Here is a 23,038-nt window from a genome sequence, read left to right as displayed (position 1 = left end):
AATCCAAAGCTTTAGATGTATGACTCCGTGAGAGATTTTATTTTTGATTTCTCAGACTAGAAAAGGCACAGCCATGGCATTTTAGGACCATCCTGACATACACTGGGTCCATATCCCAGCAGCAATCTCCACCTGAAGACAAGATCCAGGCCTTCTTCACAACTCAGTTTTCCACCAATATCAACTAATTGAGGTTGCAATAGCTCAAAGAACTCAACTGCTCCCTCACCTAATGCTTCTTTTTGAGTCAACAGGAAAGCAAAAGACCAAAATGTGACTCTTTCTTATGCATGATAGAACTATATGCTACTCATCAAGTTGTCATGGCTTTTTATAAAATTTATATGACATTTCACAAGCATCAATGACACATACCAGCTACAGTAATAAGAAATGGCATCCCTCTCTCTCTCTATATATATATTTATTATTTACACATCAGTATTTGTCTGTGGTGCCAAAACAACTCATTTCTGTTTACCAGTTCTCACACCCTAGATGTGTGTGCGTGCACATTCAAGAACAGCAAATAGACATGGAAAAATTTATATAAAACATAAGTCTCTAGAAATTCAATCTTTAAAAGCATTTTTAGTTGGCAAAAGAGCTTCAGGTCGACAATTTGTTTTCAAAGTCACTCTAAGTAAACCTATCAAAATGAAAGACAAGGTCAGAAGCATGAGAGTTTATAGTTGTTTTTTTTCCTCCAGAGAAGCCAGCAAACAAGAGTAGCATAGAGAAGAGTTTTGAGAGGGAGTTCTCCAGGTGAAGGAGGAGCAACTACATAACCCTTGGGGTGAATGTCATCTGTTTGTTTGCTGTATGTTTGCTGCTTGCCACGTGCCTGACTGAAATTTATAGTGTGGTCTGTTTGGCAGGGGGAGTGGGGGAAATATGCTGAGCCTAGTGCTAAAAGCTTCTTTAAGGGATCAAAGCCTTGTTAGGAGCCCTTAACCAGTGGGTGGGGCTACTCCAGGAGAACAGGGTTTTAAAAAGCCAGCTCCTAAGCAATGAGAGGAGCTAGCGAACAGGTGAGTTTTGCGAGGGAGTTTAGAGAGGGAATGAGAGAGCCAGATATACCTAACATTCTCTAAATTTAGGCCAACAAACACCCCCTGCCAAACAAACAAACAAAAGACAAGCAAAAAAACCCAGCAAGAGTAAAATTAATGCAGCAGAAGTCCAGCGGTGGAGTGGTGGATACCCAGTTTATTGCACTGAATGCAGCATGTATGATTACCTGCCTTGTAAGGCCAGAGTGGCTGAACTGTACAAGCTAAATGAGACAGAGAGATACACCGACAAAACTTTCCAGGACACAGTAGAGCAGTCCCAGTCTGACAGCCTTTGTGCTATCGAGGAAGAAGAAAGTCTCGGGGAAGGAGAACATCAAACTGGATTGGAGGGAAACAGTTCCATAGTTGGGACTCTCCTTCTAGATGATGTCATAGTATTCTCTTGCCCTAAGGGTGCCCCTCTGGGAGAGGGGACCCAAGTTATTAGGAAGAGAAGGCAATAGCAATGGGGGATTTGATTTTAGAAATACAGATAGTTGGGTCTGTGATGATCAGGAGAGTAGCATGGTAAGTTGTCTGCCAGGTGTGAAGGTTGTGTATCTCTTGAGACATCTAGACAGACGTATGTGCAGTGCTGGGGACGAGCTGGTGGTTGCGGTACATGTAGGTACCAGTGACATAGGGAAAGGTAGGAGAGAGGTCCTGGAGGCCACATTTAGGCTGCTAGGAAAGAGATTAAAGTCCAGGACCTCCAGGGTAGCATTCTCCAAAATGCTTCCCATTCCATGTGCAGGCCCAAGTAAACAGGCAGAACTGCAGAGTCTCAATGCGTGGATGAGATGGTGTAGGGAAGAGGGTTTTAGGTTTATTAGAAACTAACCCAAAATGGAACCAAATTGTTGGCATGTAAAATTAAAAAGGTCACAGAGGATTTTTTTAAACTAAGGGCTAGGGGAAAACTGACAGGTACGGAGGAGCACATTGTTCTGACAGAGGTATCCCTTAGGGGAGGATCTATTAACAGGGATTCTCTATATCCTAGTAAAGAGGAGAGGATAGTAGTTGAAAAAGTTCAGATAAGAGCTGAAGAGAACAAGCCAAAGGAAAAAGTGTCCCATTCAATTACAGCACTTGAAGGCAGACAACTAACTATTGACACATTTTATAAAAGTGTTTATATACAAATGCAAGAAGTCTAAATGCTGAGTAACTTAAGTGTCAAGTATTAAATGAGGATATTGATTTAATAGGCATCACAGAAAGTTGGTAGAAAAATGATAATCAATGGGACACAGTAATACCAGAGGACAAAATATACAGGAATGACAGAGTAGGTTGTGCCGTTGGGGGAGTACACAGGATCTGATTCAAGAGGTGAATATAACGGAACTGCTTGGTAATAGCAACCATAATGTAATTAAATTCAACATACTTGTGTGGGGAAAATACCAAAAAACCCACCACAGTAGCATTTAACTTCAAAAAGGGGAACTACACAAAAATGAGGAAGCTAGTTAAATGGAAATTAAAAAGGAACATTCACAAGAGTGAAATGCCTGCAAGTTGCATGGAAACTTTTTTATAAACACCATAATAGAGACTCAAATTAAATGTACACCCCACATAAAAAAAAAAAAAAAACCCCACAGTAAGAGGACCAAAAAAATGCCACCATGGCTAAACAGAGTAAACAAGGCAGTTAGAGGAAAAAAAGGCATCCTTTAAAAATTGGAAGACAAATCTTACTGAGGAAATAAAAAGGAGCATCAAGTCTGGCAAAAGTGAAGTATAATTAGGCAGGCCAAAAAAGAATTTGAAGAGCAACTAGCAAAAGACACAAAAACTAAGTAAAAACATTTTTTAAATATGTCAGAAGCAGAAAACCTGCCGAACAATTAGTGAGGCCATTGGATGATTGAGGTGCTAAATGACCAATTAAGCCAAACAAGGCTATTATGGAGAAGTTAAATGAATTCTTTGCATCAGGCCATGTCTATACTTACAATCTTATAGCAGTACAGATGTACTGTACATAGCTGTGCTGCTGCAATTTCACTTGTGTAGCCGCATTATGCCGAGGGGAGAGTGCTCTCCCATCGACATAATAAAAGCAGCTCAACCAAGAGTGGTAGCTATGTCGGCGGGAGATACTGTCTTGCTGACGTAGTGCATTGCACACGAGCACTTATACCATCAAAACTTAATCGCTTGGGGGGTGTCTTTACACACCCCGAGCAACAAAAGTGCTAGTGTAGACATGGCCTCAGTCTTCACCGCAGAGAATGTGAGGGAGATTCACACACCAGAGACATTCTTTTTAGGTGACAAATCTGAGAAAGTGTCCCAGAATGAGGTGCCAATGGAAGAGATTTTGGAATAAACTGATAAGTTAAACAGTAATTAATTAGTAGGAACGCAAATATGAAGCTGCAGAACTACTAACTGTGATATGTAACCTATCACTTAAATCAACTTCTGTACCAGATAACTGGAGGATAGCTAATCTAATACCAAATGTTTTAAAAAACGCTTGAGAGGCGATCCTGGCAATTACAGGCCGGTGAGCCTAACTTCAGTATCAGGGAAACAGGTTGAAACTATAGTAAAGAACAGAATTATCAGACACACAGATGAACCCGATGTGTTGGGGAAGAGTCAACACAGCTTTTGTAATGGGAAATCATGCCTCACCAATCTATTAGGATTCCTTGAGTGGGTCAAATATATGGACAAGGGTGATCCACTGGATATAGTGTACTTGGACTTTCAGAAAGCCTTTCACTAGGTCCCTCATCAAAAGCTCTTAAGCAAAGTAAGCAGTCATGGGATAAATGGGAAGGTCCTCTCATGGATCAATAACTGGTTTAAAAGACAGGTAGCAAAGGGTAGAAATAAATGGTTAGTTTTCACAGTGGAAAGAGGTAAATAGCGGGGTCTTCCAGGGATTTGTACTGGGACAAGTGCTAGTCAACATATTCATAAATGATCTGGAAAAAGGGGTAAACAGTCAGGTGGCAAAGTTTGCAGATGATAACTATTTTGGTTAATTTTGTAAGTCCAAAGCAGACTGCGAAGAGTTACAAAGGGATCTCACAAAACTGGGTGACTGGGCAACGAATATTGATAATTTCACATTGGAAAACATAATCACAACTATACATACAAAATGATGGGGTCTAAAATAGCTGTTACCACACTAAGCAGAGATCCTGGAGTCATTATGGGTAGTTCTCTGAAAACATCTGCTGAATGTGCAGTGGCCATCAAAAAAGCTAAGAGAATGTTATAGCTACGACCTTTCCTAATGTTTTTTATAAGACACTAAGTATCATAATGCCACTACATGAAGCCATGGTATGCCCACACCTTGAAAACTGCATTCAGTTCTGATCACCTCATCTCAAAAAAAGTTATATTAGAAATGAAAAAAGTACAGAGACGGGCAACAAAAATGATTGGGTGTTTGGTACAGCTTCCATATGAGAAGAGATTAAAAAGTTTGGGACCATTCAGCTTTAAAAGGAGATGACTAAGGGGGTATATGCATGAATGTAGTGGAGAAAGTGAATAAGGAAATGTTATTTACCCCTTCACATAACACAAGAAGCAAGGGTCATCCAAAGAAATTAATAGACAGTAGGTTTAAAAAAACAAAAACAAAAACAAACAAACAAACCACACACACAAGAAAGTACTTCTTCACACAACACAGAGTCAACCTATGGAACTCATTGGCGAAGATGTTGTGAAGGCCAAAACTATAACTAGGTTCAAAAAAGAACTAGGTAAGTTCACGAGGATTGGTCCATCAATGACGATTAGCCAATATGGTCAAGGATGCAACTGGGTGTACCTAAACCTTTGACAGATGCTGGGATTAGACGACAGGGGATGGGTCACTTGATAATTGTCCTGCTTGGTTTATTCTCTCTGAAACATCTGGCATTGGCCACTGTTGGAAGACAGGATACTGGGTTAGATGGACCATTGGTCTGTCCCAGTATGGCCATGCTTATGGTTAAGTAATAAATGTTAAAAGAGACAGGTGAAATCATGGTCCATTAAAGTCAATGGCAACATTTTCATTGACTTCAAAAAGAAAAAGAAAAAAAAGAGTCAGAATTTCACCATGTAAAACAATTCCTTTATTTGAGCTTTTTCCTGTGTTGTTAGCTAAGCACCTGAATTTACTAAAAATTCAATGTCCCACTTGGTTTCAGATGACTAAAACAGCATTTACCATTACTCCAAATTAACACTGATTTAACTCAGATAAGACTAACTCTACATTAGTAGACTCAAGGAGCTAGCAGAAGCATTGGTAAGGATTACATTGGTATCCCTTATGGAGGGAATGTAGCTGCCTTTTATATCTCAAGTTTGCTTTTTGAGGTCTGGTTAGATCTTTGGCTGCTCCTGAAGACAAAAGGAAAAACAACAGCCAAGACTATCTCTTCCCCCCTTCAACCAAGCCTAGGGGTGTGTGACTTTTCTCAAAAAAAATTCAGATTTTGCTACAATAATTTATGCCTTTGTCACATTTTTATTAGGGAGTGCTTCTCACCAGAACATGAGATGAACTGGCTACAAATTGGCTTCTACATGCAGTTTAATATGCTGGTTTAAATCTAAAGCCCTAACCGTAAAAACTCTAGCTACCCAGAAATCAAGGTAATGACATGGTATAACAATAAAAAATTAAAATAGATTGGGACCTGGTTATCTGAAAGAAACCATCTGTCTCCATATAATACCATGCAGTTATGGTTAGTGGAGGTGATTCAGCTAGATCCTCTTCCATCTGAAGGAGAACGGTAAGGACCATTAGCATGACATTCTTCATGAGGGGTCTTCAACTTTGAAATATGCTCTTGTTCTTGGTCCACCAGAGCCTGGATTTATTAATTAATTTATTAATCTTACAGATATGTTGCAAAGCCCATCTTTCCTCATGAGGTTTTGGAGTAGGAGTGGGATGAGTCTCATTGACTTGAATGGAGCCAGGATTTCTCATGTTTATGGAATATGAGTCAATATTACATTTTTTGAAGATAGCTTATGATATTGTGTATAGTATTTGAATCCTCTCTGTGCCATTGTTGTTATCTATTTCTTGATCATCAGCAGTGTGCTCCAACTTGTGCAGAACAAAATAATATAGTCCATGACCTGAGGAGCTTGCAATCTAAAAAGTTAGACGTTGGGGATAGTAAGGATCATTTAAGTAAACATATTTACATGTGTACTTGTTATAACAGGCTACCCGGTTACAGTAGGTTGTATCATTTCTTATTCCTATAATACTAGAACTACAAAGAATATGAAGGTGACACCATGGTAAAAAGGTATTACAATCCCCCAATCACCACCACATCTAGGATCATGAGTGGTTTTGTTGCTTCATAAATTTTTCTGTGATATACTTATCACTTAATAAGAGGTGGGAATCATTAAAGTCTGAGGAACACTCAATTTCTCAGATAACTCCAAAACAATATTTTGCAATAAACTTGCAATTTAGTCAAAAAAAAGAGAGAGAGAAAAAAGAAAAAATTAACTCAGTGTGACAAATGTCATCCTAACATTAGCTTTTATTTTAGGCTACTTACATTGGTTTCTATCATACTGAACTTAGAGTGGGAATAGGAAAATAAACTGTCAGAGAGCAATCTAAATACAAAACACCTCAGTCTGCTACAGTACTCAAAGGATTAAATGCGTCTCAGAAAGCCTTTACAAACAATGTATCCTGAATGGTTAAAGTCAATGCATCTGTAAGGATCCCTCAGTTCTTCAATTTGTCATATAGAGAATAGCTTTTTATTGATTCATTTCTAGGTCACTAAACTTTTGTTGTATTCAAAAGATCTAAAGTGCACTCAGATAGGGCTTTTCTGATAGTGTCCATTGTACCCAGGCTTTAATAGTTACGTTACTATTCAAAGCCTAAAGAACACAGCTCTGATTTTTTAAAATTGTTTGGTACAGGTATTTCAGCAGCATAGCAATTAGTTTCTTTTATGGTTAAAATATTTTGCAAGTTCTCGACAATTTATCTGAAAACAAAAATTTATTGTAGCAATCAAAAAGTGAAATGTCCCAAATTATATTCTTTAAATTTGTCTCCACTTGTCTCCTTTTCTGAAAGAACCACCTCTATCCTAACAGTCTGTGTTGATGGGGACTGAAACTTAAGCATGTACTACTCACATGAAGCCGTAGGCACTTCAGGCAGGACCCCAAATCTTTGTGTTTAGCTTCCATTCTAAACAGTACTCCCATCAGTAGCATTCACTGTGCACCATACCTCTAGCTGGTAAGGCACACAAGCATAGAAGAATCCCGCAGCTGCAGACTCTGTTCCTGGGTCCAATCATTGCAATTCAGACAAACAGTCCACAGCTTCCCCTACTTTCTCTGAACAAAGAACATTTCCACAGCTAAGTGGCAGGTGAGTAACTAGTGAAGCATAAAACTGCACAAGAAAGATTCTTTACCTAGAAGTTACCCATGTTGTCTACATGACAAATCCTCTCATGACCCTGCAGTTTAGGAGAGCAGATAACTAGTTTATCATCATTATTCTCTGGTCTCCTCTTACAGCAGCTGACAGGAAAATATAGCTATCAATATACAGAAATGGTAACTCAGTGTAAGGCCATGCTGATACTGGAGAATAAGGAACCAATTCCCAATTCTTACTCTGTGCTTGGAGTAGGCTCAGTGAGCACATTATAGAAATTTTATTCCTCTTTTGCATCAGTTGGCTATATTTACCACTCAGGGTACACCTTGCTGTCTGATTCACACCAGTAATATTAAAGAGGAAGCTACCAGCTCTTCGGAGGCACAGGCAAGATGTTTTATAGAGGCTGCTAGAGCATGAGAGAAGACCCATTAATAGAGAAATCAAATGTGCCAGCTGGGCATTAGCTGTAGTATATTTTAATGTAGCTACAAACTTATATACAAGTTAAGGACAAGATCCCTAATGGAACTATATTGATTTACACCAGCTGAGGATGTGGACAAAAGACTACAAGTAAAAGAGTAAGTAAAACTGTATCCAATTGATACGAGTTATTCTTGTTAGGGGTTGGGTTAAGTATTTGAGGAAAAACACACCAAAAAAATCCAAACAAACTGCGATGTGTGGATTAGAGCTGTTGATGAATCGCAGTTAACTCACGTGATTAACTCAAAAAAACTAATTGTGATTATTAAAAATAATCGCAGTTTTAATCGCACTGTTAAGGAATAGAATACCAATTGAAATTTATTAAATATTTTAGGATGTTTTTCTACATTTTGAAATATATTGATTTCAATTACAATATAGAATACAAAGTGAATAAAGCTTACTTTATCATTTTTACAGTGCAAATATTTGTAATACAAATAATAATATAAACAAAAGAAATAGTATTTTTCAATTCACCTCATACAAGTACTGTAGTGCAATCTCTTCATCATGAAAGTGCAGCTTATAAATGTAGACTTTTTTGTGTTACACAATTGCACTCAAAAACAAACAATGTAAAACTTTAGAGCATACAAATCCACTTAGTTCAGGAAATAATGCTACCCGCTTCTTATTTACAATAATCACCAGAAAGGGAGAACAGGTGTTCTCATGGCACTTTTGTAGACGGTATTGCAAGGTATTTACGTGCCAGATATGCTAAACATTCGTATGCCCCTTCATGCTTTGGCCATCACTCCAGAAGACATGCTTCCATGCTGATGACGCTCGTTAAAAAATAATGTTTAATTAAATTTTTGACTGAACTCCTTGGGGGAGAATGGTGTCTCCTGCTCTGCTTTACCCACATTCTGCCATATATTTAATGTTATAGCAGTCTTAGATGATGACCCAGGATGTTGTTCATTTTAAGAACACTTTCACCGCAGATTTGACAAAATGCAAAGAAGGTACACATGTGAGATTTCTAAAGATAGCTATAGCACTCGACCCAAGGTTTAAGAATCTGAAGCGCCTTCCAAAATCTGAGAGGGATGAGCTGTGGAGCATGCTTTCAGAAGTCTTAAAAGAGCAAGACTTCGATGCAGCAACTACAGAATCCGAACCACCAAAAAAGAAAAACAACCTTCTGCTGGTGGCATCTGACTCAGATGATGAAAATGAACACGCGTCCGTCCGCACTGCTTTGGATCATTATTGAGCAGAACCCATCATCCGCATGGATGTATGTCCTCTGGAATGGTGGTTGAAGCATGAAGGGACATACAGCTCTTTAGCACATCTGGCACGTAAATATCTTGCAATGCTTGCTACAACAGTGCCATGTGAGTGCCTATTCTCACTTTCAGGTGACATTGTAAACAAGAAGCAGGCAGCATTATCTATTGAAAACGTAAAGAAACTTGTTTGTCTGAGCGATTGGCTGAACAAGAAGTAGGACAGAGTGGACTTGTAGGCTCTAACATTTTACATTGTTTTATTTTTCAGTGCAGTTATTTTTTGTACATAATTCCACATTTGTAAGCTCAACTTCCATGATAAAAAGATTGCATTACAGTACTTGTATGAGGTGAATTGAAAAATATTATTTCTTTTGTTTTTTACAGCACTAATATTTGTAATCAAAAATATAAAGTGAGCACTATACACTTTGTATTCTGTGTTGTAATTGAAATCAATATATTTGAAAATGTAGAAAACATCCAAAAATATTTAAATAAATGGTATTCTATTTTTTTTTTTTAACAGCGTGATTAATCATTTGATAGCTCTAGTGTGGATCATGTTTATAAAGACCCTTTTAAAATGGCATAAGGGCCCTTGAAAACTTCCAGAAGATAACTAGTAGCGTACTTATTTAAAAAGCAGAAAGCTATCTGGGGAGAAAATTTGCAGCAATATACAAATACCACTTTTTGTAGAAAGTCTAGACAGGTTGCCCTAAAGCTGTCAAAAACTGTCACAATCCATCAGTATTGATATTTTTTTCTCCAGACAATACTACAATACAGTGGTGTGACCTAAGGTGAGTCTTTCTTTAGCGACAAAACATCTCACCAAAACTGCTGCAGGTTATGAGATGTGATTGTTTTAATCATCTTCAGTATCTGAAATTCCATTTAAAGCTATTTTACTAATGTCCACAGTTACTAAGCTTGAGGGAATTTAGTCCGTGTCACTTGCATTTAATTAGCACACGCCAAAACCAGAGTTGGCAAACATATATGTTACAATATTTGGCATTCAGCCATTCTGCAGGAAGGTGAATTTTGACATGTTGTATTTTGTATAATTATATTTGGCAAATCACTGATTTGTACCTCTCCAGAGATTACCTTTTTAAACTTTTTAAAAGGTGATAAAGTCAATTATATTGACAAGTGAAGAGTACCCTTATCAGTCAGGTTAAATTGCATGTCTAACAAAAATAATAGTAGCTAATTAAAGTAGCTGAAACTGCTTCAAGGCTTAGAATGTACAAGTATAGTCCTGCCTCTAACAAAATACATGTTATGGTTTAACATTTTTTTTTTAACCTGACCTCAGCTACCGAACAAAACCCTCTGATATGATAACCTTTAAAACCTTCAACTATCAGTGACCTCGACAAATGGCAAAAGCAACAACAAAAGCTTAACTTTTTTAAAGTGTGTAAGAATTGTGACATTCAATCCAGGTTCCTATACTGTGTGCACCACTGTGTTAACCGAGTCCTTCAAAACTACAGTACATAGTACTGTCTTTAGAAATTAGGCATGTAGCATGATTAAGGCACACATTTTAAAAATTAAAAAAACAGAACACTTTTCTGGTGATATTTTTTAAGGTTCGGACACTTAAAAAAAAGTGTATGCTGTTGTTACTACTTTTTGCTCCTGACTCAGAAACAACAAGTACATATTTCTCAAAGTGCATGATTTTTTTCCAGCAACATAGCGTTCTGAATGAGTTTAACATGAAACACTGAACAAGTGTTGTTAACATTCACTTTCAGCAAAAGAACAGTTTTAATAGTGTCATTCAACTTTTCACTTCACTCCAAAAACTGTTCACAACACTGAACACTGGTTCCACTGGACTATTTGTTTCTGGTAAACACAGAGCAAGTTTTACCTGGTATAGCAAAATATCTTGAACAAAAGAAGTTTTACAAAACCAAATGTTTTGACTAATGAAATAAATTGGGAAGTTACAGGTGTCCCAAAAGAAGTTCCTAGGATACTGGAACATTAGATGAACAATTAGTACATATGGTCACTTCAAGCCTGGTAAAAGAAATAACATAGAAGAGCAAACAGACTTCAGTTTATCTGGGAATCAAGATGTTCTCTGCTATAAAGTAGCACTGCTAGAAAACTTAACTTTAAATATATACATACTGTATGCCAAATAATATTTTACAAGAATGTCCAGCAACCTATATTATTGCATCCCTAGAGAACCATAATAATTAAGACAAACATTTTAATACCCTGAATCTACTATTACTTGGTTAAATTAACCAGGATAATAGGTGTCAAATAATGAAGATGAGCATTTAATTTGCAAAGGGAGCTAATCTTAGAGTAATGCAATTTATCCTTGCCTTAGAGAATGTTAAAAAAAGAATTTAACCTTTTTACTATACTTGGAGTACAATGCTGAAGGATCCTCCTAGGAGGTTTAACACTGACAGCTTCAATCCTGTGAAATATAAAGCTTGCCTAGACTAATCTCATGACAGGATTTTACTGTTTTTCTGTATTATTGATGAGCCATTCTAACAATCCAGTTACAATACTCACTGTGCTAGCTTTAAAACCAGTTTCAAGGTCTTCAGTGTAGTTACATGAAAAAATACAGTTCTTTCTTGAATGTCTTTTGTATAACATTATATACTTCAGAATTGTTTTAGATTTTTTTTTTATTTAAGTCTAAAATGTTAGATTTTAGATCTTAAATACATTCTCTCCCACACTTCCAGCTATTACCTTTATGCTAATAACTCCTCTGTTGCTTCTTTCTTTATATCTGGTATCTAATGAATGAACTCATAACCCATGAATGAGAATTGCTAGCTATGCACTCAGAGAACGTCATGAGGTGAAATTTTAGCTCTATTGAAGTCAATGTGAGTTTTGCTGTGGACTTCAGCGGGATTTCACTCATCTTTTCCTTCAGCTCATCTGATTAGATGCCTTCTCAAATCCCTTAGTAGCTTCCCATTTTTTACCACATCAAGAGCAAGAGACTCAGCTTCATTTTCATTTAGGGAGGGACGGATAGCTCAGTGGTTTGAGCATTGGCCTGCTAAACCCAGGGTTGTGAGTTCAATCCTTGAGGGGGCCACTTAGGGATCTGGGGCAAAATCAGTACTTGGTCCTGCTAGTGAAGGCAGGGGGCTGGACTCGATGACCTTTCAAGGTCCCTTCCAGCTCTAGGAGAGATAGGATATCTCCATTAATTTATTTTAATTTATTTTCAAGCCCTGCATAATCTTGTTCTTGTCTACATTTTTGCTCTCCTGTCTTCCCACTTGTTTAGTTCCTTTATTACTTCCAATCCTTACTGCCCCCCTTTCATTTATTTTTCCCACTCTATGCCTTCTGCCTGCTTTCTGGCTGAACATTGTGCTTGTAATGGCTTGTCACCTGATCCCAAATCCCTTCGGTCTCCTCCTGCTGAACCTTCTGTAGAATCCATTTCCCCCCCCCAAAAATCCTACCATTGTTTTCCCACCTCAACGTGGCAGAAGTATTGCCCAGCAATTTTGCCCTTCCCTAGGCTGTCTTCAGGGTGAGGACCTTGTCTTATTATTTGTTCTGTACAGTTCATGTACTTACGGCACTATAAATTATAAGTTTCAGTATCTTGAGATACACCATATTGTAACAGGCAATGGGAGAACCTAGCATTAGAAAGATCTTGACCTTCATGTTCTATCTGATACCATTGACTTCCCTTCTCAGTTACTCAACACAGTTCTCAGAAATCTCAGACATTTTCCTCTGTTGATTTTATTCCAGTTTCTCCACCTGTTCTTTTTTGGGTTCCTGTAACACTAGTAACCTCAACGTGATATTCTATGGGATTTCTGCCTTAACCTATCATTGTCCCTATTTCTCTTGGTCTTCTCTTTTCCAAATTCAGACTTGAGCTGGAATATCAATTGATAGTCTACATCTGCTTAAGATTCATCACTGTCCTAGCCTTCTGTCTGCCTTAGTTTAATCAACTACCAGAGGTAGAATGTTTTTTCCCCCCACTCAACACATGAAAAACTGCTCTCTTACCAGCAAGTAAGGTAAGTGAACGTCAAGCCTTCCCATCCCTCTTGGACTTTAATCTTTAGTTAGAAAATCATAGACATGAAACCCAGACTCTTAAAACCTTCATATAGCTATACAATAATGATAACGAAATACTTCAAATTCCAACACTAACTCAGGAGGATGTTAAAACAGGAGCTAATAAAGACAGACATTTTAAAATCAGCAGCTCTGGATAACTTGCATCCAAGAGTTTTAAAAGAGCTTGCTGAGGAGCTCTCTGGATCGTTAATGCTGATTTTCAGTAAATCCTGGAACACTGAAGACATTCCAAAAGACTGTATGAAAGCTAATGTTGTGCCAATATTTAAAGAGGGTAAATAAAACAACCTAGGTAAATATAGGCCTTTACATTACAAATGTGGTTGATAAAAACAACAGTATTGACGTAATTGGCTTGTGTAAGGCATTTCACTTGGTACTATATGACATTTGGATTAAGAAACTAGAAAGATACAAAAATCAACACGGCACATGTAAAATGGATTAAAAAACTAGATCAAAATGTAATTGTAAATGGGGAGTAATGATTGAAGGGGTGTGTTTCCAGTGGAGTCCTGCAGGGACCAGTTTTTAGCCTTCACTATTTAACATTTTTATCAATGACCTGGAAGAAAACAAAGCCATTACTAATAAAGTTTGTAGATGATACAAAGATTGTGTGAATAGTAAATAATTAAGAGGACAGGTCACTGATACAGAGCAACCTGGATCATTTGGTAAACTGGAAGCGAACAAACAATATGTTTTAACATAGCAAAATGTGAAGTCATAAATTTAGGACAAAGAATATAGGTCATACCCACAGGATAGAGACCCCTATCCTGTGGGGAAGCAGCGACCCTGAAAAGAAATTGGGGGCCATGGTGGATAATCAACTGAACGTGAGCTGTGAAGCGGTGATCAAAAGGACTACTGCGATCCTCGGTTGTGTAAACAGAGGAATATCAAGTAGGAATAGGGAGGTTATATTACCTCTGTATTTGTGACTGGGGCAACTGCTACTGGAATATAGTGTCCAATTCTGGTATCCACAATTCAAGAAGGATGTTGATGAACTGGAGATGGTTCAAAGAGCCACAAGAATGTTTAAATAATTGGAAAACATGCCTTATAGATTTAAGGAGCTCAATCTATTTAGTTTAACAAAAAGAAGGTTAATGGGTGACTTGATCACAGTCTATACAGGAGGAACAAGATCCAAAGGCTGGAAGTTGAAGCTAGACAAATTTAGACTAGCAATAAGGTGCACATTTGTTACAGGGAAGGTAATTAATCATTGGAACAATTTATCAAGAGTCATGGTGGATTCTCAATCACTGGAAATTTTAAAATCAAGATTATATATTTTTATAAAAGGATATGGTCTACTCAAACAGGAATTAATTCAGGGAAGTCCTATGGCCTGTGTTATACAAGAGGTAGTAAACAGATGATCACTGTGGTCCCTTTTGGCCTTATAATCTTTGATAACTAGATGTAAATGATTAAATCTCTTAATATAGTGAAACCATATCTTGGGCAGATGCTTGATGTCTTGGAACTACTGCCAAACAGAGTATGTCCTTGTTCGCACTTTGGCCATACTTGCACAGATTTTCATTCCAATAAAGATCTTTTTGAAGTTAGATTAAATTAGCTCTTAGTTGTAAAGATGGCTACAGGTATATTAGTAGAGCAGAATGGGGAAGATTGTACTTCTGTTACCTATACTGAACCAGTTCTGTGGTACTTTCATATGTACTAAAATGTACATAAAACGAAAAAAATTAATGCTGCTAAAAAAGCTGCACCCTTTATATATCATTATAGTTGTAATAATTTGAGTCAAACACAAGCCAATTCACCGTTCCCAATCCCTTTATAGAAGCATATAACCCTGTCAATTTTACTGAATATTCAGAAATGTCAGTTTGTATTAAACCTTTAATACTTTTTGGTGTTTAATATGTGTTTAAGATACATGCTTTATGAATAAAAATGAACATACAAATGTATATATATGTTGATTACTGTTGGAAAAAGTTTCCACATGAAACATACATACAAGAATAGGATTTCCATTTATTTAGTCTTCTCTAATCTCTAAGAAACAAGACTAAATTTCATAGTTAATGTTTGTCTCTTACATAATTTTCTCAAAGTTGCTGAGGTTGAACAGCCCCCTACACCACTCTGGAGCAATTCTCCTCCAATAGTCAACAACGACTTATCTTATTTGCTATCCTTACATTTCCCATTGGTGCCAATTTAAGTCAGTGGGAATTTTGCTTGAAAGACTACCGGATCAGGTTCATTATTTATATTTTGTTTCTCCAAGAACACTGCACTATTAAACAAGCAAGTTTATGGAGTTCTCATTATTTTTAATCACAATTCTAATTTTTATTAATGCTGATTTTGAGCCTCAGCAGTTTTGCAGGGTCCAATATAATACCAAATAAGCCTCATATTAATCATGGAACTTTTGATATTTTTGCATCTTTTATTTCCAGCCCCAACTCTGCAGACACTGAGATCAGTAGCCCAGGTATTTCTCTACAGTGAATTTTGTTTTATCCTGTGGAAAGACAGGCTGCATTGGTTTGAGGAAGGATTAGATATATTTAAAAAAAGTAGTAAGAAATAGGAAAAATTCTATCTTACCTGTGAATTTTCATTTTAAGACCCTCCATGTTAGACAGCCTTCATAGTGGGACATTCCCCATTGCCACAGTAACGGGAGGCAGATCAGTTCTTTGCTCTGAACTTGGGCTTAGGTTCACTGCTCAGAAAGAACTCTCCAGAACAACAGCTTCCAAAGCTGAAAAATACTAATTATATAAAGTGCTATCCAACTCAAACCATTTACAGCAGAGCCTTGACATGAAAAATTTAGCAATTTTCTGGAGGAACACCCTTTTCCTTTTCACACTATTTAACAAGCAAGCAAGCAAGCAATAGCCAGGGGGGAGGGGAAAAAAACAAACCAACCAACCACACCCACACCCCTCACTCTGAACATAATGCATTCTTCCAAGGCATGATCAGACGATCTGATATGGAGAGTCCTAGAATGAAAATTTACAAGAGAATTTTTCCTCTCTGTCCCCTCGATGTCCGTCAGTCTTCAGAGCAGGGATGTAGAAAGCAGCAAATCACCCTAGGCAAGGAGGGACTCAGTTTACCCGTGTAGAACTGAATAGGAACTTAAGGTTTAACAGCCACCCTGTTGAGGAACAGACTTCTATCAAACCCTGTATCAGATGGGGTAAGAGTGTTAACTTTATAGTATTAAGAAAGTATAGATGGAAGACCCTGTAAGTAACCTTACAGAGATCCTGATAAGATGTGTGAAAAGAGCAACAATAGAGAGATCACACAAAGTGCATAGTAAGAAGAAGAGTCATACCTGAGGCTTTGAATGTCTCTCTCTATATATAGAGAGAGAGTGTACATAAGTTACATGTGAATGGAGTCTATATATATATAGAGAGAGAGAGAGAGAGAGAGAGAGCACATAAGTTACATGTGAATGGAGTCTACAGAGTGTGTGTGTGTGTGTGTATATATGTATATACACACACACACACACACACACACACACACACACACACACACACACACACACACACTCTGTAGACTCCATTCACATGTAACTTATGCATTTCTACTTCCATAGGGTATTTGTTTCAACCAGAAGAGCACCAACACTACTTTCTATTATGTGAGGAAGACTGTGGTATTTTTGGCAATGGAGGCCTAACTAGTTCACAGAAGTACAAATGTGTAACTCAGGTTTCACTCCGAGCATACCAAACTCCTTAGCTTCCTTGGACAAGGAGGTGCCAAGTAGGCAAGATACTTTCAGCAAGAAGAGGAAGAGACCTACCAACTGTGAAGTTGAAAGGTAGTTTTATTAGAAGTTGCCGTGCTTTTGATCTGTGGGCTAGAAGAATCTGCATCTTGCCAGTGGACTGGTAAGAGTAGTGGTCCTCAGGAACCTGTTTATCTGACTGCAATAAGAGATTTTCCTGGTTTTCTTACAGTGCAATATGCCTGCAGTCACTGACTTGTCTTTCCAAAGAGCATTGGCCTTGAGTCTGATGATCAGGCCAACTTGTCATTTGCTTCAACTGACTTTGCCCTGATGAATGTTCTTTGTAACATTAATATCTAGACCTCCAGTTTATGATATTTGTATATTTCTTCTAAGTTGCTAGGTGGCTGCTCATCACCTTCTTAGAATGAGACACTGTAATTCCTTCCTCTCAGCTTCCCAAATGACGAATTAGGTGGCATGGGATATCCGTTCAGGATAAGCCCTTTTTAGAGTGCGTGCATGTATGTGCTGGACGTTTGAAAGAAGGTTCCAATTACGCTTCTCAGACCTAATTGAGGAAAGACCTGAGGGTTAGTAAGACTATAAGACCTAAGGGTTAATATGATTATAATCACTGTGGCCTGTTCCTTCACAATATTCTTTACCATCTTTACACTCAGTGACTGAGGGGAGAAGGCATAAAGGAGATCTTTTAGCCCACTTCTTAGATAAGGAAGGAAGCAAAGATACTACATTTGTGAATACCAATATAGAAGTTATAAGTTCCAAAAAGGGGCTCATGAAACCTCATTGAAAATACTTCTTGTAGCAGAAGTTAAAGAATTTCTGGGTAGCTCTCCCCGATCACATCTTCAGTAGAACTCCAGGTTTATTTTCATACTGTAAAGTTCTGGGAAGATAATGCTGTAATGATGGATTTCATATTTCCAACTGGAATATTAATCTCTTTATGGACTTGCTGAGAGACTTGAGATTTAAAATGGACTATATGTCATTGTTTCTCTTCATACCACAAAAAATCTTATGCCCTTTCCAAAAATATCTGTCTCTCCTCAGAACTGGTTCTATTGTTCCAACGAGTAGGAGATGAACCATTCACCCTTCACCTTCTGATTCTACAAAGGGTCTTGCTGATAGTGTTGGTTTATTTTCATTTACTTTGGAGAAAAGATAAACTTGGCCAAGGGGCAAGGATTGAATTCTATAGTTCTTCTGAATATCCTTCCCCTGATTATTTCAAGCACCCATTTTCTGAGGTGGTTCACTCCCAGATGAGTGCCCACTATGAAACACTCTTCATTGGGGTGGAGCTGGGGGAAATCTGCAGAGACTTGGGAACCCAAAAACAAGAGAAGCTTTTGAGATTACATGATTTTCCTTGATCTTCCAACTCTCACAAAAGGCAGAAATGCCCTCATCCTAATGTGTAATCTCTACATTGGAACCTGGTGCAACAGCTTCAAAGAAAACACCTATGACATAAGGTAGTTTGAAGATTCTCTCATTGGAAGGAGGGAGGGACTTATTCCTTTGCCTAGAGACAAAGTAGTCACACGGGGTTTATGATCCTCACAGTGTTTAACAAAATAGTTGGAAGGATATCAGAGGTTAGCCCCAATTTATTCAAATGGAGCAATAGTTGCACTAGGACACATCTATGGAAGTTTTGAATATGCAGCAAATCAGTCAGGTGAGGTATCAGTTCTAAAAAAGGCTGGCAGGAAAATCTTGTTTAAAATAGATTTGATGTAATTTTTCTTTTGCATGTGCTCACAATGGACCTCCACAATAAGAGACTGCAACCAATATTCTCAGGGCTTAGGCTGCTATATCCAAGTTTAGTCTGAGTCACAATCCTATTCTCCTGTCTGCAGGTTTGGCAGGAATGTTCCCTCAGCTGGCATGACTGTGCCCTTTACTAAGAAGGATGCAGCAACCTTAAATTCAGGCAGAGTAATGGAAACCTTAGTCCATATGTACAAGTAGTCCTTGATAGGGAATTCCCACTCCATCTTAATCACACCCATAAACCATTTGAGGAAAAATTACATAGCTCTTCCTCAACTTTGCAAGTGTTTTGTTGTTTTGTTTTCAGAAGGGGAGGCATTTTTTAAAGAAGAAGAACCTGAGACGACAGATGCCCTTTTGTGCTTAATTCTGGATGCTTGGCTGAGAGTCTGAGGTATCTCACTCAAAGGCTCAGCTTTAGTTTTCTCCTCTTTAAAGGATCTAGAAGCGAGACTCTCTCATTACATATTTTAAGTTTTTGTGCTGACCCTTTAGGAGCTGAATCCGCAGTATCTATCCTTCACCAGTCTCTGGGCCAATCCCCTGTGAGAAGGCCGAGAGCAGGTTACTATTGAGATTGAAAGGACAGTGTTAAGGCATTCATCCTTCATGTTTCTCTAAGAAAAACTGTAGCCATTTTATGACCTCCTGTGGGACTCCTGCAGGCTGGAAGGCAGAGAAAAGACAAGTCAACATCCCACTCTAAATCATTTCACCTCATGCTCCTTGTTGCTAGGTCCAGGCTGAGCAGGGGACAACTGCATAGAATTAGGAATGAGCCATAGCAACTGGAAACAAATGACTCATTTGGTATCAGAAAGGTCACAGAAGCTGCCACCTTTCATGGTGCAGGTAGAACACTGTGGGAAGGGGGCATGCTTTGCACCCTTTTTAATCAGCTCAGCATGTATCTTGCCTACATGCTGGCTGGGAGCAGGTATTTCTTCACTCCTGGCTCCCCTTCACCTTGCCTCCACCCAAGATTCATGAGGCTCTACGTGGGAATAGGGGTCCCATTCTCAAGGGAGAGGCAGCAGGCTGTGGAAAACTTAACTCCAGCTCTATGACACTGATTCCGGCCTGGTCTCGGTGAAGGGAGCTTCCATGTGGCCTACTCAACTGTTTCAGTGTGGACCTTACCCACATGCTGGCTAGGAGCCAGGTTTCACCGTGGCCTGCTTAGCTGTCTTGGCATGGACCTTGTCCACATTACAGCTGGTTGCTGAGTTCCTGTGATCTGCTATCTCTGTTGGCCATTTCTGAGGGAGAAGAGGAAGAGAGCTGCTATCCTTCAAACCCTCCTCAGAAAGCCAAGTTCTAAGTTTAGCAGTTTTGGGGAGAAAAATCTCAAAACCAATAAAGGCAAAGAAATTTAGTTTAATGGGAGTTTATAAGATTTTAAAGCTTTGCTACAAAGGGAGACCTGGGAGTATGCCATGCGTGCTGCTTGGAGGCGAGAATTCTGGAGAGTTCTTCCCAATGGGTAGTCCCCAAGCCCAGGTTCAGAGCAAAAATCTGGTTTGCCACTAAATGCTATGGAGATGGGGAATGACTGACCATGAAGAGAGGCAAACATGGAGGGTACTGAGAATTAAAGTTTGAGTGTAATTAAAAAAAAAATTGTAATCATAGCTATATAAAATATTAGCTAAGTGTGACAAAAGTATAGCACAATATATTCATACATTCTATACTAACCAATAAGAAGAAGGGTTCCAACAGCTAAACCTCCACCTGGAAACAAAACAAAAACCAAGAACAAGATGAGACTACATTTTAATGTTACCTTAGAGAACAATTAAGTTTGCTTAGTTTATAAGTCAAAGAAAGATGATATAGCAAGTTTAAAAATGTAAATGTGAACAACATTTTAATTACCTTTGCAAACTTCCTACAATTCACTATTATGAAATAATTACATATTACATGTAATTATATATTACACATTACAATTACTTTCACAATATATTGTACTATTCTCTATATGAAAAGATCCTGCAGAGATCTACACAACTGAGCTTAAGTACTGCAATAATGTTGTAGAACCTTAATCAAACACTTACTTTAGTGGGACTACTCATGTGAATAAAAATGTGCAGGATTGGGTCCATATTTAGTAGCAATTAATAATACTAACTCTACAGCCACCAATTAACCATGCAGAGTACCTCAACAAGGGCTCATCCAACTCGCACTGATGTCAACAGGGAAAATTCTGGCTGCACTGAAGTAAATGGTAAAAACTCTTATTGACTTCAGTGGAGCCAGATTTCACCAAATGAGAGTCGGATGGGGTCTTTAAGTACATAAAATCCGAGAGATTAAGCTTCTACCCTAAAAGCATTTCCTTGTTTGACACTTCTCATCTCCTTAAATATATAGAGGCCTGCCTGGATAAACATAACTGGTTAATTTTTTAACTGGTTGTTAAAAAATAAGGATTCACTCCATCCTCTTGTTTAGCTAAGAGCGTCAATGTTTTTCTCTTCCCATTTTGTTTAAATAACCAGTCATTATGTACCAATCACTGATGATCAAATGAACATAGCAAAAAAATCTGTTAGCTGAAATTAATATTCAGTTATCAGAAACCTGTCTTACATCTTAGTACACTTGAAAGAACAGTTGAATTCATTACTACACATTTTGAATTGTGACTACATTAGAGTTGATTTTTTTGATCCCCACTTAGAATTCATAATATCAATGATGTAATTCCATCAGTCAGTTTTAAAAAGTGATCATAACATTTACCAGCCCAAACATAAGCCTCCACACCCATCCTTTTAATGAAAGAAAAACCTACTATTTTGCGTATATTTATATAAAAAAAAATTCTTTACACAGGACAAGTAGAACTTGCAAGACAAGTATAAGTGGCCACTCTCCTAAAATAAGTAATTATCTTAAAAATAAAGAAGAGTGTTAACTATCCTTAACAGAACTGAAGTGGAAGGAGGACAGTAAAGGGAAAAAGTTGTTTGAGAAACCACTACTATAATGGCAGAGAATAGACAGCTCATTATGAAAGAAATCTTAAAAATTTTACACATTTTCATGAAGCAGGCAAATATGAAAGTGGGCCCATGTCTGTCCCAGCTGTACAACATGCCAACTATAAACTAAAATATTTACTGCAGCAAACAAGGCTATCCTACCTGTATGAAGTGATAAAACATTTTTAAAATACATTTAGTATTACAAACAGTTCTGTATGTTTTACTGAATGACATTCTGTGGAAATAGGGCAACTGAGGCTTTGTCTACACTCGTGGCAGCACATAGGGTATATATAGCTACAAGCTGAAGTTAAGGGCAGGCTGCATCCATACTGCCATACGTAGCTGCTCATGACAGAGAAAGGCTATGTATGGTGCGCGAGGCAGCAAGGAAAGACTCCAGCAGCTCCTTGCTGCAGGAGCCTCTCTCTGCTGCCTCCCTGCTGCCAAAGCCTTTCCCCGCTTCTGGAGCCTTTCACCAGCAGCAGGATGCTACATTGCTAAAAATAGCAATGTAGATGTGGGAGCCACTGCTTCAGTGCGTAGAGAGCTTCTGTAGGGCAGGTGGGTAGTCAATTATTTTTTGTCAAGATCCAAATTTCTTGATCAAGGTACAGTCAAGGTCCAGACTCCAGAGAAAATAACTCAATAACAATAAAGATAAAAAGTAAAAACAAATATTTCAGGGTCCATTCAAAAGCATCTGGCAGTCTGGATTTGGCCTGCAGTCCACCTATTGAGTTCCCTTGTTGTAGGGTATTTATCCTAATATTCTGGCATGCCTTTACTCGCCTAAGCAATGCCTCACCATCTACATTGCTATTTACACCCAGGGTAGGGGAGCATGCAGTGTCTGTACTCTATACGCTGCCCTAAGTCTAGACATAGCCTAATGGTTACTATTTTGCAGTAAGGAATTTTAGTTAATAAATAACTTCTGTATCAGCTAATATTTTTATTTAAATATTCCTGTTTTTAAATAATTTAGCTATTATATTGACTACACAATTTTATTTCTCTTTAGATTTCTTACAGATTACACAGACTCACACACAGATATAATGAAGTTTTTTAAGTGTTCCTAATACGTACATTAACAGTTATCACTATCAATAAAAAAC

The 23,038-nt window shown here is 38.0% G+C and overlaps 1 protein-coding gene across 1 annotated transcript in view; it reads right to left on the bottom strand.

Moving 5' to 3' along the window:
* ELP4 (elongator acetyltransferase complex subunit 4) overlaps positions 1-23,038 on the bottom strand; it is a 268,089-nt gene that overhangs the window by 237,589 nt on the left and 7,462 nt on the right. Inside the window, exon 2 of the mRNA XM_065403949.1 lies at positions 20,617-20,652. Coding sequence (XP_065260021.1) covers positions 20,617-20,652 — 36 coding nt within the window. The remainder of the gene's footprint in view (positions 1-20,616; positions 20,653-23,038) is intronic.

The sequence above is a fragment of the Emys orbicularis genome, chromosome 4, assembly GCF_028017835.1.
Source record: "Emys orbicularis isolate rEmyOrb1 chromosome 4, rEmyOrb1.hap1, whole genome shotgun sequence".
NCBI classification, from domain to species: Eukaryota; Metazoa; Chordata; order Testudines; family Emydidae; genus Emys; species Emys orbicularis.
Note: the sequence above shows the minus strand (reverse complement) of the source record. Positions and strands in the feature narration are given on the sequence as shown.